Source organism: Phaenicophaeus curvirostris, unplaced genomic scaffold (genome assembly GCF_032191515.1).
Source record: "Phaenicophaeus curvirostris isolate KB17595 unplaced genomic scaffold, BPBGC_Pcur_1.0 scaffold_73, whole genome shotgun sequence".
In the NCBI taxonomy this organism is placed as follows: domain Eukaryota; kingdom Metazoa; phylum Chordata; class Aves; order Cuculiformes; family Cuculidae; genus Phaenicophaeus; species Phaenicophaeus curvirostris.
The window spans coordinates 219825-247418 of NW_027206695.1; the positions used below are offsets into that span (position 1 = coordinate 219825).

Sequence of the window (27594 nt, forward strand, 5' to 3'; positions counted from 1 at the left end):
GGGAGAAGAGCCCAGCTCCCTCCTCTCCACAACCTCCTCTCAGGGAGCTGGAGAGAGCAATGAGGTCTCCCCTCAGCCTCCTCTTCTCCAGGATGAACCATCCCAGGTCCCTCAGACGTGTCCTCCAGCCCCTTCCCCAGCTCCGTTCCCTTCTCTGGCCTCGCTCCAGAGCCTCCACATCCTCCTTGTGGGGAATCCTGTGGGAGGATACGATCCTTGGATCCTGATGTTGCTGGAGGCTCCGGGGATCGTGAGAGGCACCACGAAGCCCCTACAAGTTCTTTCTCCCAAGGGCCAGGGGACAGGACGGGAGGGAACGGCCTCAGGCTCCGCCAGGGGAGCCTCAGGATGGACAGCAGGATGAAATATTTCCTGGAAAGGGTCGTTGGGAGCTGGAAGAGGGAGGGGGTCGAGTCCCCTTCCCTGAGGGGTTTAAGGGCCGGGAGGACGAGGTGCTGAGGGACACGGGTCAGTGATCGATGGGGATGGTTGGACTCCATGATCCTGGGGGTTTCTTCCAACCTGGTGACTCTGTGCGTCTACGAAGTAGGTGGCCCTGATGTTCGGTCATCGACTGGAATGATGCGCCCTACAAACTCCTGTCCCCCCGGCCCCCCCATTGCTGTCCCCATCCCCGCAGACCCTTCCCACCACCCCCTTTCCGAGGGTCCCCAGCAGATCCTGGGTGCAAAGAGAAGGACTTTATTGTCACCTCCACGTCACTGGTGGCACCAGCAGGGGCACGGCCCAGACCGGTGCCCACCCTCCCGCGTCACAGCTCACAAGGTCCCTTGTCACAGCCCTTGGTGGCCCCATCCCTTGGTGTCCCCATCCCCTTCCTTGGTGGCCCCATCCATGTTCTTGGTGTCCCCATCCCTGCTCCTGGTGTCCCCGTCCCCTGGTGCCCCCATCCATGTTCTTAATGCCCCCAACCCTTTGTGTCCCCATCCCTGCTCCTGGTGTCCCCATCCATGTTTTTAATGTCCCCATCCCTGATGTTCTTAATGTCCCTGTCCCCTGGTGTCCCCGTCAATGTTCTTAATGTCCCCATCCCTTTGTGTCCCCATCAATGTTCTTAATGCCCCCCTCCCTACTCCCAGTGTCCCCATCCCTCAGTGTCCCCATCCAGCGTCACCATCCTGGCTTGTGTTCTCCTCATTTCTGCTTCTGGCATCTCCATCTCTGGTCCTGGTGTCCCCGTTGTGGCTTCCACCGTCCCCATCCATGTCCTCGCTGTCCCTATCCCTTGGTGTCCCCACCCCTGCTCCTGGTGTCCCCATCCATGTTCTTAATGTTCCCAACCTTTTGTGTCCCCATCCCTGATGTTCTTAATGTCCCCAACCCTTGGTGTCCCCAACCCTTGGTGTCCCCATCCCTGCTCCTGGTGTCCCCATCCATGTTCTTAGTGTCCCGGTCCCTGCCCCCAGTTGTCCCCCTCCCTACTCCCAGTGTCCCCATCCCTCAGTGTCCCCATCCTGGCTTGTGCTCTCCTCATTTCTGCTTCTGGCATCTCCATCTCTGGTCCTGATGTCCCCATTGCGGCTTCCGCCGTCCCCATCCATGTCCTCGCTGTCCCCATCCCTTGGTGTCCCCCTCCCCGCGTCCCCCTCCGCCCCCCCGTGTCTCCCAGCCTGGAGCAGACGCCAGGAGCGGGTCCCGGGGCGCAGAAGCTCCTTGGGGTCCTCCAGCTCCCGCAGGCGCCCGCCCTCCAGCACGGCCACGCGCGGCGCCCGCGCGGCCAGGGCCACCTGCCCCGTCACCAGCAGCACCGAGCGCCCCGACCCAGCGGCCCCAAACAGCTCCTGCTCCACCTGCGGGGGACAACGGCACGTGGGACCGAGGGGACGGGAGAGAAGGGACATGGGAACGTGGGATGAGGGGATGGGGAGAGCAGGGACGTGGGACGAAGGATCTAGAGGACACGGGACTGAGGATCTAGAGAACGTGGGACCAAGGGGATGGGGAGAGCAGGGATGTGGGATGAAGGATCTAGAGGACATGGGACCAAGGATCTAGAGAACGTGGGACCAAGGGGATGTGGAGAACAGGGACATGGGACGAAGGATCTAGAGGACATGGGACCAAGGGTCTAGAGAATGTGGGACCAAGGGGATGGAGAGAGCAGGGACATGGGATCAAGGATCTAGAGAACATGGGACCAAGGATCTAGGGGACATGGGACTAAGGGGACGGGGAGTGCAGGGACATGGGACCGAAGATCTAGAGAACTTGGGACCAAGGGAATGTGGAGAGAAGGGACACGGGAATGTGGGACTGAGGATGTAGAGGACATGGGACCAAGGGGATGTGGAGAGAAGGGACATGGGACCAAGGATCTAGAGGACATGGGACCAAGGGGATGTGGAGAGAAGGGACATGGGACCAAGGACCTAGAGGACATGGGACCAAGGGGATGGGGAGAGAAGGGACATGGGACCAAGGACCTAGAGGACATGGGACCAAGGGTCTAGAGAACGTGGGACCAAGGGGATGGGGAGAGCAGGGACATGGGAACATGGGACTGAGGACCTAGAGGACATGGAAGTGAGGACTTAGGGGACATGGGACCAAGGGGACTTGGAGAGCACGGACATAGAGGACATGGGATGAAGGACCTAGGGGACATGGGGACAGGGACCAAGGACCTTGGAGACACAGCAACCAGGGCTCTGGGGACCAAGAGGACACTGGAACCAAGGGGACGCAGGGACCAAGGGGACCATGGGGATGGTGGGAGTGAGGACCAAGGGGACACTGGAACCAGGGACCATGGGGATGGTGGCAGCGAGGCCCCAGGGGACACTGGAACCAGGGACCATGGGGATGGTGGCAGCGAAGCCCACAGAGATATGGAGGTGGCGACCACGAGGACCCAGGGGCTGATGGCAAGAGGGGAGCCGGGGGACCGGAGGAGGGGACGGAGGTGCCACCACCCCGTACCTGGCGGCGGGTCTCGGCGTCCAGGGCGCTGGTGGGCTCGTCGAGGACGAGGAGCCGCGGGTCCCTCAGCAGGGCGCGAGCGATGGCCACCGCTTGCCGCTGGCCCCCCGAGAGCTGCCCCCCCAGCTCGCCCACCTCTGCGCGAGACGGGGGCTCAGCAGGGAGGGGACACGGGGACACGGGGACCAGGACAGGGGGTGGGGACGAGTCCTACCCGTCTCGTAGCCCCGGGGCAAGCGGGAGATGAAGGCGTGAGCGCCCGCCCGGCGAGCGGCCAGTGTCACCTCCTGTGGTGGCCTCGGGCCCAGCCCGTACGAGATGTTGGCGTGGAGAGAGCGCGAGAAGAGCACAGGCTCCTGCAGGACAGAGGCCACCTGCGGGGGGACACGGGGGGACAGCTGGGACGTGGAAGGGGACAGGGACAGCTGGGGACACGGGGATGGGGTGGGGAGGTGGTAGGGGACACCAGGGGGACAGCTGGGGACACGGGGATGGGGTGGAGAGGTGACAGGGGACATGGGGGGGACAGCTGGGGACACAGCAAGGAGGTGGTAGGGACATGGTGGGGACATGGGGACATAGTAGGGAGGTGGCAGGGGACACAGTGGTGAGGTAGCAGGGGACACGGTGGGGACAGCTGGGGACATGGTGGAGAGGTGGCAGGGGACACCGGGGGGACAGCTGGGGACATGGCAGGGGACATGGACAACTTGGGACACGGGGACGTGGTGGAGAGGTGGCAGGGGACACAGGGGGGACAGCTGGGGACGTGGCAGGGGACAGGGATGGCTGGGGACACAGGGATGGGGTGGAGAGGTGGCAGGGGACACCAGGGGGACAGCTGGGGACACAGTGAGGAGGTGGTAGGGACATGGTGGGGACAGCTGGGGACATGGGGACACGGTAGGGAGGTGGCAGGGGACACAGGGACACAGTGGTGAGGTGGTAGGGGACACGGTAGGGACAGCTGGGGACGTGGCAGGGGACATGGATGGCTGGGGACACGGGGATGTGATGGAGAGGTGGTAGGGGACACGCTGGGGACAGCTGGGGACACAGTGAGGAGGTGGTAGGGACATGGTGGGGACATGGGGACATGGTAGGGAGGTGGCAGGGGACACAGGGACACAGTGGTGAGGTGGCAGGGGACACGCTGGGGACAGCGGGGGACGTGGGGACGTGGTGGAGAGGTGGCAGGGGACACAGGGACACAGTGATGAGGTGGTAGGGGACATGGTGGGGACAGCTGGGGACGTGGGGATGTGGTGGAGAGGTGGTAGGGGACACGCTGGGGACAGCTGGGGACATTGGGACATAGAAGGGAGGTGGCAGGGGATGTAAGGACACAGTGAGAAGGTGGTAGGGGACATGGTGGGGATGTGGCAGGGAGGTGGCAGGGGACATGGACAGCTGGGGACATGGGGGGATGTGGCAGGGGACACTGGGGATGTGGTGGGGACATCTTGGGACCAGTGAGGACCCACTGGGGACACCTGGTGACATGGAGGTGGCAGTGGGGACCTAGTGGAGATGGTTGGTGACCCAGGAGTGGTGGGAACCCATGGGGGACACCTGGTGGCACTGGGATGGGGACCTGTTGGGGACACCTGGTGACACGGGGGTGGCAGCGGGGACCCACTGGAGATGGGTGGGGACCCAGGAGTGGTGGGAACCCACAGAGGACATCTGGTGACACTGGGATGGGGACACCTGGTGACATGGGGGTGGGGGGGACCCATGGGGGACACCTGGTGGCATTGGGATGGGGACCCGTTGGGGACACCTGGTGACACAAGGGTGGGAGGGACCCATGGGGGACACCTGGTGACATTGGGATGGGGACCTGTTGGGGATACCTGGTGACACAGGGGTGGCAGTGGGGACCCACTGGAGATGGGTGGGGACCCAGGAGTGGTGGGAACCCATGGGGGACACCTGGTGACACTGGGATGGGGACACCTGGTGACACGGAGGTGGCAGCGGGGACCCGTTGGAGATGATTGGTGACCCAGGAGTGGTGGGAACCCATGGGGACACCTGGTGACATTGGGATGGGGACCCGTTGGGGACACCAGGTGACACAGGGGTGGTGGGGACCCGCTGGGGACGGGGTGTGACGGGGACGGGGGTGGCACCTGGCGGCGCAGGTAGACGTGCTGGTAGGCGGCGAGGGGTTGTCCGTCCAGGAGGACCCTCCCGGCCGCCGGCGTGCAAAGGTCCAGGACCAGGGCCACCAGGGTGCTCTTCCCCGACCCCGGCGGGGCCACCACCGCCAGGACCTCGCCGGGACGCAGCTCCAGGGACACACCCTGAGGGGACACGGGTGACGGCGCCGGGACAGCAGCCGGTGGCCCCGAGCCTCTCCTCGCGGCCTCAGCCGTCACCCCACGGCTCCATCCAGGGGCCCAACCTTGAGGACGGGCTCTTCTTGGCCAGGGTAGGAGAACCAGACGTCCTCGAGCTGGAGGTGACCCCGCAGGACAGCGGGGGCCAACGTCCCCGCGGGTGGCGCCTCCTCCTTGTGGTCCAGCAACTCAAAGATCTTCTCCGAGGAGCCCATGGCCTTGGTCAGGTCGGGGTAGGAACAGAGCACGGCCTGGGGGTGGAGGAGATGCGGCTGGGAGGACGTGGGGACCAGGCTTGGGGACACAGAGGACAGGGATGGGTCCAGGGGGACCATGAGGAACAACCATGGGGACACGGAGGACAGGGATGGGTCGAGGAGGACATGGAGGACCAACCATGGGGACATGGAGGACAGGGATGGGTCCATGGGGACCATGAGGAACAACCATGGGGACATGGAGGAACAAACATGGGGACACAGAGGACATGGGATGGGTCCAGAAGGACATGGGGACATGGAGGAACAGCCATGGGGACACAGAGGACAGGGATGGGTCCATGGGGACCATGAGGAACAACCATGGGGACACAGAGGACATGGGATGGGTCCAGGAGGACATGGAGGAACAACCATGGGGACACAGAGGACAGGGATGGGTCGAGGAGGACATGGAGGAACAACCATGGGGACATGGAGGACAGGGATGGGTCCAGGAGGACATGGAGGACCAACCATGGGGACATGGAGGACAGGGATGGGTCCATGGGGACCATGAGGAACAACCATGGGGACATGGAGGAACAACCATGGGGACACAGAGGACATGGGATGGGTCCAGGGGGACCATGAGGAACAACCATGGGGACACAGAGGACAGGGATGGGTCCAGGGGGACCATGAGGAACAACCATGGGGACACGGAGGACAGGGATGGGTCCAGGGGGACATGGAGGACCAAACATGGGGACATGGAGGACAGGGATGGGGACATGGAGGACAGGGATGGGTCCAGGAGGACATGGAGGAACAACCATGGGGACACAGAGGACAGGGATGGGTCCATGGGGACATGTAGGAACAACCATGGGGACACAGAGGACAGGGATGGGTCCATGGAGGACACAAGGACATGGTGGGACCAGCACATGGAGGTGACAAGGAGGATGTGGGGACATGGTGGGGCCACGGTGTACCCCAGGTCACCTCCACGGCGTCGCTGAGCTGCTCCTGGTACATGAGGAAGGTGACGAGGTCCCCGGGCGTGATGCTCCCCGTCCCCACCAGCTGGTGCCCGAAGTAGAGGATCCCGAGCTTGAGGAGCAGCGTGGAGAACTGGAGACACCGCAGCGAGGTCACCGTGGGCTGGTGGCCATGTCACCCTCCTCGCCAAAGCCACCTCTCCCCATGGAGTCTGAGGGCCCTGCCTTGGTGGGTCACCTCCTCCGTCCTCCAGCCCCATCCCACCCCATCCCCGTGTCCTCCAACCCCATCCTCATGTCCTCCAACCACATCCCACGACATCCCCATGTCCTCCAACCCCATCCCCATGTCCTCCAACCACATCCCACCCCATCCCCACTTCCTCCAGCCCCATCCCCATGTCCTCCAACCTCATCCCACCCCATCCCCATGTCCTCCAGTCCCATCCTCATGTCCTCCAACCCCATCCCCATGTCCTCTGCCCCATCCCACCACATCCCCGTGTCCTCCAGCCCCATCCCCATGTCCTCCAACCCCATCCCACCACATCCACACCCCATCCCCACGTCCTCCAGCCCCATCCCACCCCATCCCCATGTCCCCCAGCCCCATCCCCGTGTCCTCCAGCCCCATCCCCATGTCTTCCAGCTCCATCCCACCACATCCCCATGTCCTCCAGCCCCATCCCCATGTCCTCCAGCCCCATCCTCGTGTCCTCCAGCCCCATCCCACCACATCCCCGTGTCCTCCAGCCCCATCCCCGTGTCCTCCAGCCCCATCCCACCCCATCCCCATGTCCTCCAGCCCCATCCCACCACATCCCCATGTCCTCCAGCCCCATCCCCATGTCCTCCAGCCCCATCCCCGTGTCCTCCAGCCCCATCCCACCACATCCCCATGTCCTCCAGCCCCATCCCCATGTCCTCCAGCCCCATCCCCGTGTCCTCCAACCCCATCCCACCACATCCCCGTGTCCTCCAGCCCCATCCCCATGTCCTCCAACCCCATCCCACCACATCCACACCCCATCCCCACGTCCTCCAGCCCCATCCCACCCCATCCCCATGTCCCCCAGCCCCATCCCCGTGTCCTCCAGCCCCATCCCCATGTCTTCCAGCTCCATCCCACCACATCCCCATGTCCTCCAGCCCCATCCCCATGTCCTCCAGCCCCATCCCCATGTCCTCCAGCCCCATCCTCGTGTCCTCCAGCCCCATCCCACCACATCCCCGTGTCCTCCAGCCCCATCCCCGTGTCCTCCAGCCCCATCCCACCCCATCCCCATGTCCTCCAGCCCCATCCCACCACATCCCCATGTCCTCCAGCCCCATCCCCGTGTCCTCCAGCCCCATCCCACCACATCCCCATGTCCTCCAGCCCCATCCCCGTGTCCTCCAGCCCCATCCCACCCCATCCCCATGTTCTCAGCCCCATCCCCATGTCCTCGGCCGCGTCCCCATGTCCTCCAACCTCATCGCATCACATCCCCATGTCCTCCAGCCCCATCCGCATGTCCTCCAGCCCCATCCCCGTGTCCTCCAGCCCCATTCCCATGTTCTCAGCCCCATCCCCATGTTCTCAGCCCCATCCCCGTGTCCCCCAGCCCCGTCCCCGCGCCCTCGGCCTTGTCCCCTGGGTGTCCCCGTACGCCGGTGGCCCAGGCGTTGGCGGCGTAGGCGAGCGCGGCCCGTTTCTCGAGGCGCACGACGCGGTCGAGGAGGTGCCGGTAGCGCCGGGCGGCGCCGGCCTCGTGGGCGAAGCTGCGCACGGTGCCCACCGCCTGCAGCGTCTCCAGCGCCGCGTTGGCCGCTCCGGCCCGCGCCTCCTGCACCCGCCGGCCCACAGCCTGCGGGGACACCCGGGGGACCGTGGGGACACCGCGGGGACACCCAGGGGACACCGCGGGGACAGGGGGGACACCGCAGGGACACCCAGGGGACACCCAGGGGACAGGGGGGACAGGGGGGACACCGCGGGGACACCCAGGGGACAGGGGAGACACCGCAGGGACATCCAGGGGACACCCAGGGGACAGGGGAGACACCGCAGGGACACCCAGGGGACACTGCGGGGACAGGGGAGACACCGCGGGGACACCCAGGGGACACCCAGGGGACAGGGGAGACACCGCAGGGACACCCAGGGGACACCCAGGGGACAGGGGAGACACCGCAGGGACATCCAGGGGACACCCAGGGGACAGGGGAGACACCGCAGGGACACCCAGGGGACACTGCGGGGACAGGGGAGACACCGCGGGGACACCCAGGGGACACCCAGGGGACAGGGGAGACACCGCGGGGACACCGCGGGGACACCCAGGGGACAGGGGAGACACCGCGGGGACACCCAGGGGACACCCAGGGGACAGGGGAGACACCGCGGGGACACCCAGGGGACACCGCGGGGACAGGGGGGACACCGCGGGGACACCCAGGGGACAGGGGGGACACCCAGGGGACAGGGGGGACACTGCAGGGACACCCAGGGGATTGTGGGGACACCCAGGGAACACCCAGGGGACAGGGGGGACACCGCGGGGACACCGCGGGGACACCCAGGGGACAGGGGAGACACCCAGGGGACAGTGGGGACACCGCAGGGACACCCAGGGGACAGGGGAGACACCGCGGGGACACCCAGGGGACAGGGGGGACACCAGGGACACCCAGGGGACAGGGGGGACACCGCAGACACCCAGGGGACAGGGGGGACACCACGGGGACACCCAGGGGATTGTGGGGACACCGCAGACACCCAGGGGACAGGGGGGACAGGTAGGGGACAGTGGGGACACCGCGGGGACACCCAGGGGACAGGGGGGACACCGTGGGGACATCAGCGTGGGGGGACACCATGGGGACACCCAGGGGACAGTGGGGACATGGGGGATCAGTGTCAGGGGGGACACCCAGGGGACAGGGGGGACACCACAGGGACATCCAGGGGACAGTGGGGACACCGCGGGGACACCCAGGGGACAGGGGGGACACCGGGGACATCAGCGCTGAGGGGGACATAGGGGGACACGGAAGGGACAAGGGGCATGGAAAGGGGACAATGGGGCCTCGAGGGGACAGGGGACATGGGGAGGGGACACTGGGGACACCATGGGGACACAGAGATAGTGGACATGGGAAGGGGAAAATGGGGACACAGAGGGGACATGGAGGTGACAATGGTCACAGGGAGGTGACAGGAGGGACATGGAGGTGACAATGGTCACAGGGAGGTGACAGGAGGCGCAGGGAGGTGACAATGGGCATGGGGAGGTGACAAGAGGTGCAGGGAGGTGACAGGTGGGACATGGAGGGGACAATGGTCACAGGGAGGTGACAGGAGGCGCAGGGAGGTGACAGGAGGCACAGGGAGGTGACAGGAGGGACATGGGGGTGACAATGGTCACAGGGAGGTGACAGGAGGAACAAGGAGGTGACAGGAGGTGCAGGGAGGTGACAATGGTCACAGGGAGGTGACAAGAGGCGCAGGGAGGTGACAATGGTCATGGGGAGGTGACAAGAGGTGCAGGGAGGTGACAATGGTCATGGGGAGGTGACAAGAGGCACAGGGAGGTGACAATGGGCATGGGGAGGTGACAGGAGGGCCATGGAGGTGACAATGGTCACTGGGAGGTGACAAGAGGCACAGGGAGGTGACAATGGGCATGGGGAGGTGACAGGAGGGACATGGAGGTGACAATGGTCATGGGGAGGTGACAGGAGGGCCATGGAGGTGGCAATGGTCATGGGGAGGTGACAAGAGGCACAGGGAGGGAGGTGACAGGAGGGCCATGGAGGTGACAATGGTCACTGGGAGGTGACAAGAGGCACAGGGAGGTTACAATGGTCACTGGGAGGTGACAGGAGGGACATGGAGGGGACAATGGTCATGGGGAGGTGACAAGAGGTGCAGGGAGGGAGGTGACAGGAGGCACAGGGAGGTGACAATGGTCACGGGGAGGTGACAGGAGGCACAAGGAGGTGACAGGAGGGCCACGGGGGTGACAACGGTGACGGGGAGGTGACAGCCGTACCTGCTGGCGCTCCCCGATGCGCCGGGGCAGCAGGAGGACGAGCGGCAGGGCCAGGAGGGTGACGAGCGCCAGGGGAGGGGACAGCAGCGCCATGGCGGCCAGGAGGGTGGCCCCGCGCGCCGCGTACCACAGCACGAGGCTGAGGGCCGAGGCCACCGCCGCCTGCACCCCATCCACGTCCCGCGTCACCCGCGCCGTCAGCGCCCCCGCGCCCGCCGCCCGCACCCACGGGACCCCGCGGGCCACCACGGCCACCAGGGCCCCGCGGCGCAGGGCCCCCAGCGCCCGCGTCACCTCCCACGAGTAGGTGACGTCGCAGCAGAGCTCGGTGACGGCGCTGCGGGGACAGCAAGAGGGGAGAGAGTGGGGACGAGGGTCACCAAGCCAGGGGGCATCTCAGGTGAGTTTGGTGACAGCGCTGGAGGTGACACCAAGGGGAGGAGAGCATGGGGACAAGGGTCACCAACCCAGGGGACATCACAGGAGACATCTCAGGTGAGTTTGGTGACCTGGATGGAGGTGACACCAATAGGGGAGAGCGTGGGGATGAGGGTCACCAACCCAGGTGACATCTCAGGTGAGCTCGGTGACAGCGCTGGGGGGACAGCAAGGGGGGGAGAGCGTGGGGACAAGGGTCACCAACCCTTGTGACAGCACTGGAGGTGACACCAAGGGGAGGAGAGCGTGGGGATGAGGGTCACCAAGTCAGGTGGCATCTCAGGTGAGTTTGGTGACAGGGATGGAGGTGACACCAATAGGGGAGATCATGGGGATGAGGGTCACCAAGCCAGGTGACATCTCAGGTGAGTTTGGTGACAGCGCTGGAGGTGACACCAAGGGGAGGAGAGCATGGGGACAAGGGTCACCAACCCAGGGGACATCTCAGGTGAGTTTGGTGACAGCGCTGGAGGTGACACCAAGGGGAGGAGAGCATGGGGACAAGGGTCACCAACCCTTGTGACAGCACTGGAGGTGACACCAAGGGGAGGAGAGCGTGGGGATCAGTGTCACCAACCCAGGTGGCATCTCAGGTGAGTTTGGTGACCTGGATGGAGGTGACACCAATAGGGGAGATCATGGGGATGAGGGTCACCAAGTCAGGAGACATCACAGGTGAGTTCGGGGACACCAAGGGGGTGAGAGCATGGGGACAAGAGCTGAACTGGGAGCACTGGGATGGGCTGGGGGTCCTACCTGAGCAGCCCCAGCAGGACCACGGCCCAGGTGGCCCCCAGCTCCTCCTCGGTGGCCACGAAGTCGGTGACGCGGCCGGTGAAGTAGGAAACAGCCACCTCGCCTGGGGGACACGGGGAGTCACTGGGGGCCCCCCCCAAACTGGTTGCCACCCCCCCAAACTGGTTGCCACCTCCCCCAAACTGGTTGCCACCCCCCCTAAACTGGTTGCCACCTCCCCCAAACTGGTTGCCACCCCCCCAAACTGGTTGCCAACCCCCCCAAACTGGTTGCCACCCCCCCTAAACTGGTTGCCACCTCCCCCAAACTGGTTGCCACCCCCCCAAACTGGTTGCCAACCCCCCCAAACTGGTTGCCAACCCCCCTAAACTGGTTGCCACCTCCCCAAACTGGTTGCCACCCCCCCTAAACTGGTTGCCACCTCCCCAAACTGGTTGCCACCCCCCCTAAACTGGTTGCCACCTCCCCAAACTGGTTGCCACCCCCCCTAAACTGGTTGCCACCCCCCCAAACTGGTTGCCACCCCCCCGAACTGGTCGCCATCCCAACAAAACTGGTTGCCAACCCCCCAAACCTGGTTGCCACCCCCCCCAAGCTGGTTGCCCCCGTACCCAGCACAGAAGCCCCCATGAGGGCTGCCAGGGTGACCCAGCGCCCGCGCTCGGGGCTCAGCACCCGCAGCAGCCGCCGCGACAGGGGTCGCATCGCTGGGGGGGTCGATCCGGAGCTGCTCCGGATTCGATTGATCCGCTTCTGGTGCCAACGATTCGGTCCCGGCGCTGCTCCCGGATCAACGAATCCGGTTCTGGGGTGATTGATCTGATCCCAATGTGAACGATTTGGTCCTGGTGCTGCTCCCGGATCAATGAATCCGGTTCAGTGCGATTGATCCGGATCCCAGTGTGAACGATCCGGTCCTGGTGCTGCTCACAGATCAATTAATCCAGTTCTGGTTTGATTGATCTGGATCCCAGTGTGAACAATCTGGTCCTGCTCCCGGATCAATGAATCCGGTTCTGGGGTGATTGATCTAATCCCAATGTGAACAATTCGGTCCTGATGCTGCTCCCGGATCAATTAATCCGGTTCTGGGTTGATTGATCCAGTCCCAGTGTGAACGATCCAGTCCCGGTGCTGCTCCCAATTCAATTAATCCAGTTCAGTGCGATTGATCTGATCCCAATGTGAACGATCTGGTCCTGATGCTGCTCCCGGATCAATTAACCCAGTTCTGGTTTGATTGATCAGATCCCAGTGTGAACGATCCAATCCCAGTGCTGCTCCCAGTTCAGTTAATCCGGTTCAGTGTGATTGATCCGATCCCAATGTGAACAATCCGGTCCCGGTGCTGCTCCTGGTCCGATCGATCCGGTTCTGATGCGATTGATCTGGTCCCGGTGTGATCGATCCACTCCTGGTGCTGCTCCTGGTCCGATCGATCCGGTTCTGATGTGATTGATCTGATCCCAATGTGAACAATCCACTCCCAGTGCTGCTCCTGGTCCGATCGATCCGGTTCCAGAGCAATTGATCCAATCCCAGTGTGAATGATCCAATCCTGATGCTGCTCCCGGATCAATTAATCTGGTTCTGGTGTGATTGATCTGATCCCAGTGTGAACGATCCGGTCCTGGTGCTGCTCCTGGTCTGATCGATCCGGTTCTGATGCGATTGATCTGGTCCCGGTGCGATTGATCCGGTTCGATCGATCCGGTTCTGGTGCGACCGATCTGGTTCTGGTGTGATTGATCCGGTCCCGGTGCGATCGATCCGGTTCTGGTGTGATTGATCCGGTCCCGGTGTGATCGATCTGGTGTGATCAATCCGGTTCTGGTGTAATTGATCCGGTCCCGGTGTAATTGATCCGGTCCTGGTGTGATCAATCCGGTCCCGGTTTGATCGATCCGGTTCTGGTGTGATTGATCCGGTCCCGGTTTGATCGATCCGGTTCTGGTGTGATTGATCTGGTCCCGGTTTGATCGATCCGGTTCTGGTGTGATTGATCCGGTTCTGGTGTGATCGATCCGGTCCTGGTTTGATCGATCCGGTCCCGGTGCGATCGATCCGGTCCCGGTGTGATCGATCCAGTGTGATCGATCCGGTCCCGGTGTGATCGATCCGGTCCCGGTGCGATCGATCCGGTGTGATCGATCCGGTCCCGGTGTGATCGATCCGGTGTGATCGATCCGGTCCCGGTGCGATCGATCCGGTGTGATCGATCCGGTCCCGGTGTGATCGATCCGGTCCCGGTGGGATCGATCCGGTCCCGGTGCGATCGATCCGGTCCCGGTGCGATCGATCCGGTTCGATCACTCCGGCTCGCAGCAGCCGCTCCGTTTCTCGGAAACCGAGAACGAAAGTGGGAGGGGGCGGGGCCGGGGGGGGAGGGGGGGGGGAACTGGGAGCCAATGGGAGAGCTGGGAACCAGTTTGGGGGTGGGAACTGGGGAGGAACGGGGGGAACTGGGATGGAATGGGGGGGGACTGGATGGAATGGGGGGGGACTGGGATGGAATGGGGGGGGACTGGGATGGAATGGGGGGATACTGGGATGGAATGGGGGGGACTGGGATGGAGATGGGGGATACTGGGATGGAATGGGGGGATACTGGGATGGAATGGGGGGGACTGGGATGGAAGGGGGGAACTGGGATGGAATGGGGGGATACTGGGATGGAATGGGGGGGATACTGGGATGGAATGGGGGGACTGGGATGGAATGGGGGGGAACTGGGATGGAATGGGGGGGGGACTGGGATGGAATGGGGGGGACTGGGATGGAATGGGGGGGGGACTGGGATGGAATGGGGGGGACTGGGATGGAATGGGGGGGATACTGGGATGGAATGGGGGGGAAACTGGATGGAATGGGGGGGAACTGGGATGGAATGGGGGAACCTGGGATGGAATGGGGGGGATACTGGGATGGAATGGGGGAACTGGGATGGAATGGGGGGGATACTGGGATGGAATGGGGGGGACTGGGATGGAATGGGGGGGATACTGGGATGGAATGGGGGGGACTGGATGGAATGGGGGGGATACTGGGATGGAGGGGGGGATACTGGGAACCAGTTGTGGGCGGGACCTGGCAGGGGGGGCACTGGAACCAGTAGGAGGGGGAACTGGGAACCCCCGAGTGCGGGGAACTGGGCGTGACTGGGAGGAACTGGGAGCGACTGGGAGGAAGTGGGAGCCAATGGGGGAGCCGGAAGGGGAGCGGGAGCCCCGGGAGGCGCCGCTGGTTGGTTGAGGCGGCGGTGACGTCATCGGTTGCTGGGCAGATTAAGCTGGAGAAGGTTGGGGAGGGGGCGGAGTCTGGAAAGTGAAAGCGAAGGGAGCGTTGGCTGAACTGGGAGCACTGGGATAGACTGGGGGAGCCTGAAGGTGCTGGTGGGGCTGGACTGGGAGCACTGGGATGGACTGGGGGAGCCTGAAGGTGCTGGTGGGGCTGAACTGGGAGCACTGGGATGGACTGGGGGAGCCTGAAGGTGCTGGTGGGGCTGAACTGGGAGCACTGGGATGGACTGGGGGAGCCTGAAGGTGCTGGTGGGGCTGGACTGGGAGCACTGGGATGGACTGGGGGAGCCTGAAGGTGCTGGTGGGGCTGGACTGGGAGCACTGGGATAGACTGGGGGAGCCTGAAGGTGCTGGTGGAGCTGAACTGGGAGCACTGGGATGGACTGGGGGAGCCTGAAGGTGCTGGTGGGGCTGAACTGGGAGCACTGGGATGGACTGGGGGAGCCTGAAGGTGCTGGTGGGGCTGAACTGGGAGCACTGGGATGGACTGGGGGAGCCTGAAGGTGCTGGTGGGGCTGGACTGGGAGCACTGGGATGGACTGGGGGAGCCTGAAGGTGCTGGTGGGGCTGAACTGGGAGCACTGGGATGGACTGGGGGAGCCTGAAGGTGCTGGTGGGCTGGACTGGGAGCACTGGGACGGACTGGGGGAGCTCTAAGGTGCTGGTGGGGCTGAACTGGGAGCACTGGGACGGACTGGGGGAGCCCCAGGGTGCTGATGGGGCTGAACTGGGAGCACTGGGATGGACTGGGGGAGCCCCAGGGCGTTGGTGGGAGCACTGGGATGGACTGGGGGAGCCTGAAGGTGCTGGTGGGGCTGGACTGGGAGCACTGGGATGGACTGGGGTGACTCTTAAGTGCTGGTGGGGCTGAACTGGGAGCACTGGGATGGACTGGGGGAGCCTGAAGGTGCTGGTGGGGCTGGACTGGGAGCACTGGGATGGACTGGGAGAGCCTGAAGGTGCTGGTGGGGCTGGACTGGGAGCACTGGGATGGACTGGGGGAGCCTGAAGGTGCTGGTGGGGCTGAACTGGGAGCACTGGGATGGACTGGGAGAGCCTGAAGGTGCTGGTGGGGCTGGACTGGGAGCACTGGGATGGACTGGGGGAGCCTGAAGGTGCTGGTGGGGCTGAACTGGGAGCACTGGGATGGACTGGGAGAGCCTGAAGGTGCTGGTGGGGCTGGACTGGGAGCACTGGGATGGACTGGGGGAGCCTGAAGGTGCTGGTGGGGCTGGACTGGGAGCACTGGGATGGACTGGGGGAGCCTGAAGGTGCTGGTGGGGCTGGACTGGGAGCACTGGGATGGACTGGGAGAGCCTGAAGGTGCTGGTGGGGCTGGACTGGGAGCACTGGGATGGACTGGGGGAGCCTGAAGGTGCTGGTGGGGCTGGACTGGGAGCACTGGGATGGACTGGGAGAGCCTGAAGGTGCTGGTGGGGCTGAACTGGGAGCACTGGGATGGACTGGGGGAGCCTGAAGGTGCTGGTGGGGCTGGACTGGGAGCACTGGGATGGACTGGGGGAGCCTGAAGGTGCTGGTGGGGCTGAACTGGGAGCACTGGGATGGACTGGGGGAGCCTGAAGGTGCTGGTGGGGCTGAACTGGGAGCACTGGGATGGACTGGGGGAGCCTGAAGGTGCTGGTGGGGCTGGACTGGGAGCACTGGGACGGACTGGGGGAGCCCCAGGGTGCTGATGGGGCTGAACTGGGAGCACTGGGATGGACTGGGGGAGCCCCAGGGTGCTGATGGGGCTGAACTGGGAGCACTGGGATGGACTGGGGGAGCCCCAGGGAGTTGGTGGGAGCACTGGGATGGACTGGGGGAGCCCCAGGGTGCTGGTGGGGCTGAACTGGGAGCACTGGGATGGACTGGGGGAGCCCCAGGGTGCTGATGGGGCTGAACTGGGAGCACTGGGATGGACTGGGGGAGCCCCAGGGAGTTGGTGGGAGCACTGGGATGGACTGGGGGAGCCTGAAGGTGCTGGTGGGGCTGAACTGGGAGCACTGGGATGGACTGGGGTGACTCTTAAGTGCTGCTGGGGCTGAACTGGGAGTGCTGGGCCTGACTGGGGATCTCCCTCGGTTCCCAGCGCCTCTCTACTGGTGTCACTGGTGTTACTGGTGCCATGGTGCTGCTCCAGGCCTCCCTCCTGCTGGCGGTGGACGTGGCGCTGCTGGGGGCGCTGGCCCCGCTGGCCCCTTCGCTGGCCCCGTGGGGGCCGCTGGCCCCGTGGCTGGAAGCCCTGATCCGCCTGGTGGCCCTGGGGGCGGCCGCGCGCCTGGTGGCCCCGGGGGGACCCGGTGGCTCCGGCGTCACCGTCGCCGCCCTGCTGGCCGTGCCGCCCGCCGCCCTCCTCACCGCGTGGCGCCTGGCGGCTCCCCCGGCCCCGCCGCTGCTGGCCACCGCGCCGTCCTCCGCCATCGCCCTCGGCCACCTCGGGGCCACCGCCGCGCGGCTCCTCGGGGCCCGGGGGCTCCGCGGCGCGGGGACACCGGCTGCAGAGGGGACAGCGGCGGCCGCTCCGGCCTCGGGGACGCGGCGGCTCCTGGCGCTGGCGGCGAGCGAGTGGCCGGTGCTGAGCGGCGCCGTCCTCTGCCTCGTGGCGGCCGCGATCGGTGAGGGCCGAGGGGGGGCACTCCGCTTCGCTTTGGGTTTGGTTCCCTTTGATTCCCTCTTGGCTTCGCTTTGGATTCACTTTTGGATCCCTCTTGGCTTCCCTCTTGGCTTCCCTCTTGGCTTCCCTTTGGGTTCCCTTTGAATCCCTCTTGGCTTCCCTCTTGGCTTCCCTCTTGGCTTCCCTTTGGGTTCCCTTTGATTTCCTCTTGGCTTTGCTTTGGATTCACTTTTGGATCCCTCTTGGCTTCCCTCTTGGCTTCCCTCTTGGCTTCCCTTTGGGTTCCCTTTGAATCCCTCTTGGCTTCGCTTTGGATTTGCTTTGGGTTCCCTTTGATTCCCTCTTGGCTTCGCTTTGGATTCACTTTTGGATCCCTTTGAATCCCTCTTGGCTTCACTTTGGCTTTGGTTTTGTCTCGCTTTGATTCACTTTTGGGTTCCCTTTTGCTCGCTCGGCAGGCTTCGCTTTGCTTGACTTCGGCTCGATCTGCCGCACTTTGCTTCGCTTTGGCCTTGGCTTCGCTTCACTTGGTTTTGGCTTTGATTCTGGCTTCACTTCGGCCTTGGCTTCACCTCACTTCGCTTTACCTTGGCCTTGGCTTCACTTTGGCCTTGGCCTTGGCTTCACTTTGGCCTTGGCTTCACTTTGGCCTTGGCCTTGGCTTCACTTTGCTTTGGCTTTTGCTCCACTTCGCTTTGGCTTTTGCTTTTGCTTCACTGTGACCTTGGCTTCACTGCACTTCACTTCCCTTTGGCTTTGGCTTCGCTTCCCTTGGTTTCGGCTTTGGTTTCAGCTTCACTTTGGCCTTGGCTTCACTTCACTTCACTTCACTTTGGCTTTTGCTTTTGCTTCACTTTGGCCTTGGCTTCGCTTTGGCCTTGGCTTCGCTTTGGCCTTGGCTTCGCTTCACTTCACTTCACTTCAGCTTGGCTTCACTTTGGCCTTGGCTTCGCTTTGGCCTTGGCTTCACTTTGGGCTTGGCTTCGCTTCACTTCACTTCACTTTGGCTTTGGCCTTGGCTTCACTTTGGCCTTGGCTTCACTTTGGCCTTGGCTTCACTTTGGCCTTGGCTTCGCTTTGGCTTCGCTTCGGCCTTGGCTTCGCTTCACTTTGGCTTCGCTTTGGCTTTGGCTTCGCTTTGGCTTTGGCTTCGCTTTGGCTTTGGCTTCGCTTTGGCTTTGGCTTCGCTTTGGCTTCAGCTTCACTTCGGCTTCACTTTGGCTTCGCTTCACTTTGGCCTTGGCTTCGCTTTGGCTTTGGCTTCGCTTCACTTTGGCTTCGCTTCGGCCTTGGCTTCGCTTCCTTCGGCCTTGGCTTCGCTTCCTTCGGCCTTGGCTTCGCTTCACTTCGGCCTTGGCTTCGCTTCGGCCTTGGCTTCGCTTCACTTTGGCTTTGGCTTCGCTTCGGCCTTGGCTTCGCTTCACTTTGGCTTTGGCTTCGCTTTGGCTTCGCTTTGGCTTTGGCTTCGCTTTGGCTTTGGCTTCGCTTCGCTTTGGCTTCGCTTCACTTTGGCTTCGCTTCGCTTTGGCTTCGCTTTGGCCTCGCTTCGCTTTGGCTTCGCTTCGGCTTCGCTTTTGCTTCGCTTCGCTTCCCTTTGGCTTTTGCTTTTGGTTCCCTTCGGCCTCGGCCTCTCTTGGCCGCGCTGGGCTCCGGCTCGGCTCTGGTTTCACTCCCGTCCCGTTGCGGTTCCAGGGGAGGCCGCGTGCCCGCTGCTCACGGGGCGGGTGCTGGACGCCGTCCGGCTGGGAGACGCGGCCACCGCCGGCCCCCTGGGCCTGCTCCTCGCCGCCAGCCTGGCCAGGTGAGGCCCCCACAGGCCCCGGCCGCGTGGCCGTCCCCACGTCCTCCTCTCCCATCCTTGTGTCCCCGCGGCCCTCCGTCTCTGAGGACCAGGTCGATGTTCCCCATGTCCATCTGTCCATCCCAGCTCTCTCCTGGTGTCCTCCTTGTCCACCTCCCATGACCCAGTTGATGTTCTCCATGTCCATCTGTCCATCCCAGCTCTCTCCTGGTGTCCTTCTTGTCCACCTCCCATGACCAGGTTGATGTTCCCCATGTCCATCTGTCCATCCCAGCTCTCTCCTGGTGTCCTCCTTGTCCATCCATCCTTGCGTTCCTCCACCCCCCATGACCATGTTGGTGTTCCCCATGTCCATCTGTCCATCCCAACTTGCTCCCGCTGTCCTCCTTGTCCACCCCCCGTGACCCGGTTGATGTTCTCCATGTCCACCTGTCCATCCATCCCCAGCTCGTTCTTTGCCGGTTGCCGCGGGGGCCTCTTCTGCTTGACCAAGTCCCGCTTGGAGCTCAACCTGCGCTCCAGCCTCTTCTCCCACCTGGTGCGCCAGGACCTCACCTTCTTCCAGGAGACCCCAACAGGTAGGGATGGTCCTCAGCGCCCTTCAACCTCCTCGTGGTGACCCCTAAACCTCGTGGTGACCCCTAAACCTCGTGGTGAGCCCTGAACCCCGGTTGTCCCCCCAGCGGAGGTGTCGGCGCGGCTGGGAGGGGAGGTGGAGGTGCTGAGCGAGGCGGTGGCCATGAACGCCAACGTGGCGCTGAGGAGCCTCCTGCTGGCGCTCAGCGTCGGGGCCTCCATGGTGGGACTGTCGCCGGCCCTGGCCGCCCTCGCCCTGCTGGAGGTGCCCCTCGCAATCGTCGCACGCAAGGTCTATGACACCCGCAGACAGGTGGGATGGGCTGGAGGTGGTGGTGGAGATGGGGATGGGGATGGAGATGGGGATGGGGATGGAGATGGAGATGGGATGGAGATGGGATGGAGATGGGATGGAGATGGGGATGGGATGGAGATGGAGGTGGAGATGGAGGTGGAGATGGAGATGGAGGTGGAGATGGAGGTGGAGATGGAGGTGGAGATGGAGGTGGAGGTGGGGATGGAGGTGGGGATGGAGGTGGGGATGGAGATGGGGATGGGGATGGAGATGGAGGTGGGGTTGGGATGGAGATGGGATGGGGATGGAGATGGGATGGGGATGGGATGGAGATGGGATGGAGATGGGGATGGGATGGAGGTGGAGGTGGAGATGGAGGTCGAGATGGAGGTGGAGGTGGGGATGGAGGTGGGGATGGAGGTGGGGATGGAGGTGGGGATGGAGGTGGGGATGGAGATGGGGATGGAGATGGGGATGGAGATGGGGATGGAGATGGAGATGGGATGGGGATGGGATGGAGATGGGGATGGGATGGAGATGGAGGTGGGGATGGAGATGGAGGATGGGGATGGGGGTGGAGATGGGGATGGGATGGAGATGGGGATGGGATGGGGATGGGATGGGGATGGGATGGAGATGGGATGGGGATGGGGATGGGATGGGGATGGAGATGGGATGGGGATGGAGATGGGGATGGGATGGGAGGTGGTGGTTGGGGTGGGATGGGAGGTGGTGGTTGGGATGATGGTGGGAATAGGTGGGAGATGGTGGTGGGGATGGGATGGGTTGGGATGGGATGGGTTGGGGTGGGAGATGGTGGAGATGCTGGGGTTGGGGTGGGATGGGGTGGAGATGGTGGTGGGGATGGGGTGGAGATGATGGTGGTGGGGATGGGGTGGGATGGGATGGGAGGTGGGGGTGGGGATGGGCGGGGGTGGGGTAGGATGAGATGGTGGTGGGGATGGGGTGGGAGATGGTGGTGGGGATGGGACGGGGTGGAGATGGGGGGATGGGATGGGAGATGATGATGGAGATGGGATGGGGTGGAGATGGTGGTGGGAATAGGTGGGAGATGATGGTGGGGATGGGGTGGAGATGGGGTGGGGATGATGGGGGTGGAGATGGGGTGGGAGATGATGGAGGGATGGGAATAGGTGGAGGTGATGGTGGGAGACAGTGGTGGGGACGGGTTGGGGTGGGAGATGGTTGGGGTGGGATGGAGCAGGAGCTGGTAGTGGGGTTGGGGCAAGATGGGGTGGGAGATGGTGGTGGGGTGGACTAGGATGGGGTCAACGAGCTAGGACGGGGGGGGATAAGTCGGCGTGAGATGGTGGGAAGGGGCCGACGAGATGGAACGGGACGAGGTCGGGGGGTGGGACGAGGAGAAAGATGGAGCAGGATGGGGTTGGGCTGCTGGAGACGGGGTCGGTGGGGTGAGGACGGAGAGCTGGGGTGGGGTGGTGGGCCGAGACGTCCTCCGCTGGGAACCCCGAATGCCACCCCAGAGGCTGGAGCGGGCGCTGCTGGACGCCACGGCCGCCACGACGGCGGTGGTGCAGGAGGCCATCTCCTCCATCGAGACGGTGAGGACCTTGGCCGGCGAGGAGGAGGAGGAGCGGCGCCACGCCCGGGCGGTGGCCGAGATGCTGAGGCTGAAGAACCAGCTGGCGGTGGAGCGGGCGCTCTTCATCTTCGTCCATCGGGTGAGGCCGGGTGGGACCTTGGGCCTCCGGGGCCCGCGGAGCCCGGGCCGCACGGTGAGCCTGGGTCCCCCCGCAGGTTCTCCAGTTGGCCGTGCAGGTCTTGGTGCTCCACCACGGCCACCGGCAGCTGCGCGAAGGCTCCATCACCCCCGGCAATGTGGTCACCTTCTTCCTCTACCGCAATAAAGTCAGCAGCCACGTGCAGGTGAGGCCACGCCAGCCGTGTCCCACTCCATCATCTCCTCCTCCTCCATCCCCATCGTCCCGTCTCCTCCTCCACCCCCATCATCTCCATCGTCTCCTCCATCCCCATCATCTCCATCTCCTCCTCCACCCCCATCTCCTCCTCCACCCCCATCGTCTCCATCGTCTCCTCCACCCCCATCTCCTCCTCCATCCCCATCTCTCCATCTCCTCCTCCCTCCCCATCGTCTCCATCTCCTCCTCCGTCCCCATCTCCTCCTCCGTCCCCATCGTCTCCATTGTCTCCTCCACCCCCATCGTCTCCATCTCCTCCTCCGTCCCCATCTCCTCCTCCGTCCCCATCGTCTCCATCGTCTCCTCCATCGCCATCTCCTCCTCCGTCCCCGGTGGCCGCTGCTTGGTCCTGGGCAGGCGTTGGTCTACGGCCACGGGGAGCTGATGAACAAGGTGGCAGCAGGACGCAAGGTTTGGGAATACCTGGACCGGGAGCCTCGGGGGGACGCGGGGGGCACCTGGGCGCCCCCGACCCTGCGCGGCCACGTCGTCTTCCAAGGGGTCTCCTTCGCCTACCCAACGCGGCCCCACCACCTCGTGCTGAAGGTAGAGGAGACCCACCAGGAGGAGCAGGGAGAGAGGATGGGATGGGATGGTGGGATGGGATGGGAAGGTGGGGATGGGATGGTGGGAAGGGTGGGAGGAGGACAGAGGAGTGGGATGAGATGGTGGAGATGGTGGGATGAGGACAGAGGGCTGAGATGGTTGGAATGGGATGGGGTGGTGGGATGAGGACAGAGAACTGGGATGAGATGGGAAAGGATGATGGGGATGGGATGGTGGGATGAGGACAGTGGGATGGGAACGGTGAAGATGGGATGGTAGGAGTGAAATGGGATGAGGACGGAGGGATGGGAGGGTGGGATGGGGACCAAGGAGATGGGTTGGTGAGGAGGGGATGGGAGAGGGAAGACGGGGTGGTGGGAATGGGATGAAGATGGAGGGGATGGAGGTGGTGGAGGGGATGAAGATGGATGGGATGGAGGTGGTGGACAGGGTGAAGATGGTGGACAGGGTGAAGGTGGTGGAGGGGATGAAGATGGAGGGGATGAAGATGGTGGATGGGATGAATGTGGATGGGATGAAGGTGGTGGTGGATGAAGATGGAGGGGATGGAGGGGATGAAGGTGGTGGAGGGGATGAAGATGGTGGAGGGGATGGAGGTGACGGTGGAGGGGATGAAGGTGGTGGAGGAGATGAATATGGTGGTGGAGGGGATGAAGGTTGTGGATGGGATGAAGATGATGGTGGATGGGATGAAGATGGTGATGGATGGGATGGGATGAAGGTGGATGGGATGAAGATGATGGTGGATGGGATGGGATGGGATGGGATGGTGGAGATGGACAGCCCCCTACCCCCCAGGATGTCTCCTTCGAGCTGCGTCCCGGCGAGGTGACGGCGCTGGCCGGGCCCAACGGCAGTGGGAAGAGCTCGTGCGCGGCGCTGCTGCAGCGCTTCTACGAGCCCTCGGCCGGGCGGCTGCTCCTCGACGGGGTCCCCGTGGGCCTCTACCAGCACCACTATCTCCACCGCCACGTGAGGAGCCGCCGGGGCCACCGGGCGGGTGACGCGAGGGGTCCAGGCGGTGCCCGCTCCGAGCCTTGTCCTCCTCCTCGCCGCAGGTCGCCGTGGTGGGACAGGAGCCCGTGCTCTTCTCCGGCACCATCCGGGACAACATCACCCTGGGCTTGGAGGGCTGCTCGGACGAGGAGGTGAGAGCGGCCGCTGCCACCGCCGGGGCCCTCGACTTCATCACCGCGCTGGAGAAGGGCTTCGACACCGGTGAGTCCTGGGGGGACCCGGCGGGGGGGTCTTGGTGGTCCTCAGCACCCTGGGTCTTGGTGGGACCCTCCATATGGGTCCTGGTGGGACCCTCCTTATGGGTCTTGGTGGGACCCTCCATATGGGTCCTGGTGGCCCTCAGCACCCTGGGTCTTGGTGGGACCCTCCTTATGGGTCTTGGTGGGACCCTACACCCTGGGTCCTGGTGGGACCCTCTGTATGGGCCTTGGTGGGACCCTACATCTGGGTCTTGGTGGCCCTCAGCACCCTGGGTCTTGGTGGGACCCTCCGTGTGGGTCTTGGTGGGACCCTCCGTGTGGGTCTTGGTGGGACCCTCCATATGGGTCTTGGTGGGACCCTCTGTGTGGGTCCTGGTGGCCCTCAGCACCCTGGGTCCTGGTGGGACCCTCCATGTGGGTCCTGGTGGCCCTCAGCCCCCTGGGTCTTGGTGGGACCCTCCTTATGGGTCCTGGTGGGACCCAACGTATGGGTCCTGGTGGGACCCTCCGTGTGGATCCTGGTGGGACCCTATGTGTGGATCCCGGTGGCCCTCAATGCCCTGGATCCTGGTGGGCCCCTCCATGAGGTTCCTGGTGGGACCCTCCGTGTGGTTCCTCCCCGCAGAGGTTGGGGAGAAGGGGGCGCAGCTGTCGGCGGGGGAGAAGCAGCGCGTGGCCATCGCCCGGGCCCTGGTGCGTCGTCCCCGTGTCCTCGTCCTCGACGAAGCCACCAGCGCCTTGAACAGCGACAGCCGGGACCTGGTGAGGAGCTGGGAGGGGGTGGTGGCAAGGGGGGCCACCAAGAGGGAGAGGGAGGCCACCAAGAGGGAGAGGGAGGCCACCAAGAGGGAGAAGAGGCCACCAAGAGGGAGAAGAGGCCACCAAGAGGGACTTGGACGAGGTAGAACCGGGTGATCTTCATGAAGGTCCAACAAGGTCGAGGTTCTGCACCCGGGTTGGGACAATCGCAAATCCAGGCTGGGTGGAGAAGGTCTTGGGGCGTTGAGGGATGCGAATCACGGGTTGGGTTGGGTTGGAAGGGGCCCTCAAAGCTGGGACACCTCCCAGTGGGGGCTCCAAGCCTCATCCAACCTGGCCTTGAGCACCTCCGGGGATGGGACAACCACGACTTCCATGGGGGGGGTGGGACCCGAGGGGCTGGGAGGTCCCTTCCAACCCAACCCCTTCCTTGAGGCCATGATCTCCAGGAAGGAGGAGGGGGATGGATGGAAGGACGAGGTGGAAGGCAGGAGGACTGGATGGTGGTTGAGTAGATGGTTGGATGGATGGACAATTGGATAGAGGTGGGTGGATGGAAGGGTAGATGCTGGAAGCTGAAGGACACAGAGCTGAGATCTTTGGAAGGAATTTCTTCACCAGGAGATGGGGGAGCTCCTGCTCCCTGGCTGCTCCATCCCTGGAGGTGTCCAAGGCCACGTTGGATGGGGCTTGGAGCATCCTGGTCCAGAGGGAGGTGTCCCTGGATGGGCTTGAAGGTTCCTTGGAACCCAACCCGTCCGTGAGTCCATGAGCTGTAGGTGCGTGGAAGGAAGAGGTGGAAGGATGGAAGGAAGGAAGAGATGGATGGAAGGAAGAGGTGGAAGGATGGATGGAAGGAAGGAAGAGGTGGAAGGATGGATGGAAGGAAGGAAGAGGTGGAAGGATGGATGGATGGAAGGAAGAGGTGGAAGGATGGATGGAAGGAAGAGCTGGAAGGATGGATGGAAGGAAGAAGGGGAAGGAAGGAAGAGGTGGAAGGATGGAAGGAAGGAAGGAAGAGGTGGAAGGATGGATGGAAGGAAGGAAGAGGTGGAAGGATGGATGGATGGAAGAGGTGGAAGGATGGATGGAAGGAAGAGGTGGAAGGATGGAAGGAAGGAAGAGGTGGAAGGAAGGATGGAAGGAAGAGGTGGAAGGATGGATGGATGGAAGAGGTGGAAGGATGGATGGATGGAAGAGGTGGAAGGATGGATGGAAGGAAGAGGTGGAAGGATGGATGGAAGGAAGAGGTGGAAGGAAGGATGGAAGGAAGAGGTGGAAGGATGGATGGAAGGAAGAGGTGGAAGGAAGGATGGAAGGAAGAGGTGGAAGGATGGAAGGAAGGAAGAGGTGGAAGGATGGAAGGAAGGAAGAGGTGGAAGGATGGAAGGAAGGAAGAGGTGGAAGGAAGGATGGAAGGAAGAGGTGGAAGGAAGGATGGAAGGAAGAGGTGGAAGGAAGGATGGAAGGAAGGAAGAGGTGGAAGGAAGGATGGATGGATGGAAGGAAGAGGTGGAAGGAAGGATGGAAGGACTTGGATGGTGGTTGACTGAGTAGATGGGTGGATGGATGGATAGCGGTGGGTAGATGCTGGAGGCTGAAGGACACGGGGTTGAGATCTTTGGAGGGAATTTCTTCACCAGGAGGGTGGGGAGCTCCCCATGCAGGTTGCCCAGAGAAGCTGTGGTTGCTCCATCCCTGGAGGTGTCCAAGGGCGCGTCGGCTGGGGCTTGGAGCAACCTGCTCCAGCGGGAGGTGTCCCTGGCCTGGGTTCCTCGGCAGCCACCCCGTCCCCGAGTCCATCCCCCACGTTCTCCTGCAGCTGGAGAGGCTGCGGGGGCCCCACGCGGTGCTGCTCATCACCCACTGCCCGCGCCTGCTGGAGGCGGCCGACCGCGCCGTGGTGCTGGACGCCGGCGCCGTGGTGGAGACGGGGACGCCGGCCGAGCTGAGGAGCCGCGGGGGGGACCTACAGCCGCCTCCTGAGGAGGCCCTCGCGCCGCCCCGGGGACACGGCGAGCGGCTCCAGGGGGCACAACGGGGGCCACCGGGGGCCACCGGGCAAGGGCAGCGGCCAGCAATAAAGAGGAGAAGGTGGATGGGGGCTCCAGGAGATGGATGGGGGCGCCAGGAGATGGATGGGGACACTGAGAACGTGGATGGGGGCACCAGGAGATGGATGGGGACACTGAGAACGTGGATGGGGGCACCAGGAGATGGATGGGGACACTGAGAACGTGGATGGGGGCACCAGGAGATGGATGGGGACACTGGGAGATGGATGGGGACACTGAGAACGTGGATGGGGGCACCAGGAGATGGATGGGGACACTGAGAACGTGGATGGGGGCACCAGGAGATGGATGGGGGCACCAGGAGATGGATGGGGACACCGAGAACGTGGATGGGGACAGCAGGAGATGGATGGGGACACTGAGAACGTGGATGGGGACAGCAGGAGATGGATGGGGACACTGAGAACGTGGATGGGGACAGCAGGAGATGGATGGGGGCACCAGGAGATGGATGGGGACACCAGGAGATGGATGGGGACACTGAGAACGTGGATGGGGACAGGAGGAGATGGATGGGGACACTGAGAACATGGATGGGGACACCAGGAGATGGATGGGGGCTCCAGGAGATGGATGGGGACACCAGGAGATGGATGGGGACACTGAGAACGTGGATGGGGACAGGAGGAGATGGATGGGGACACTGAGAACATGGATGGGGACACCAGGAGATGGATGGGGGCTCCAGGAGATGGATGGGGACACCAGGAGATGGA

General features: G+C 63.5%; 3 protein-coding genes across 3 annotated transcripts in view; 1 reads left to right on the forward strand and 2 right to left on the reverse strand.

Moving 5' to 3' along the window:
- LOC138734342 (zinc finger protein 585A-like) overlaps positions 1-27594 on the reverse strand; it is a 352271-nt gene that overhangs the window by 17345 nt on the left and 307332 nt on the right. The window lies entirely within an intron of this gene.
- On the reverse strand, positions 1425-13804 carry TAP1 (transporter 1, ATP binding cassette subfamily B member). The gene is made up of 10 exons (XM_069881960.1): positions 12326-13804; positions 11715-11817; positions 10521-10857; positions 8136-8333; positions 6491-6619; positions 5351-5536; positions 5076-5249; positions 3155-3314; positions 2941-3077; positions 1425-1811 (listed from the first exon to the last, which is right to left on the reverse strand). The coding sequence occupies exons 1-10, from the start codon at positions 12417-12419 to the stop codon at positions 1440-1442; spliced, it is 1890 nt and encodes a 629-aa protein (XP_069738061.1). The 5' UTR covers positions 12420-13804; the 3' UTR covers positions 1425-1439.
- Positions 16621-26926, forward strand: LOC138734344 (antigen peptide transporter 2-like). The gene is given in 13 exon segments (XM_069881952.1): positions 16621-16990; positions 17103-17628; positions 19320-19428; positions 19876-20006; positions 20112-20317; positions 21805-22002; positions 22079-22207; positions 22618-22806; positions 23626-23799; positions 23886-24045; positions 24670-24806; positions 26626-26763; positions 26765-26926. Coding segments are annotated over 13 exon segments (2334 nt in total). The 5' UTR covers positions 16621-16876; the 3' UTR covers positions 26888-26926.

What these genes read in the sequence shown, in the direction of transcription:
- TAP1 (XM_069881960.1), bottom strand. Translation starts at nt 12,419, where the DNA reads ATGCGACCCCTGTCGCGGCGGCTGCTGCGGGTGCTGAGCCCCGAGCGC. An exon ending in GCCCCGGGGCTACGAGACGG is followed by an intron (nt 3,078 to 3,154) that starts GTAGGACTCGTC and finishes CGTCTCGCGCAG; the next exon opens with AGGTGGGCGAGCTGGGGGGG. An exon ending in ACGCCGAGACCCGCCGCCAG is followed by an intron (nt 1,812 to 2,940) that starts GTACGGGGTGGT and finishes TGTCCCCCGCAG; the next exon opens with GTGGAGCAGGAGCTGTTTGG.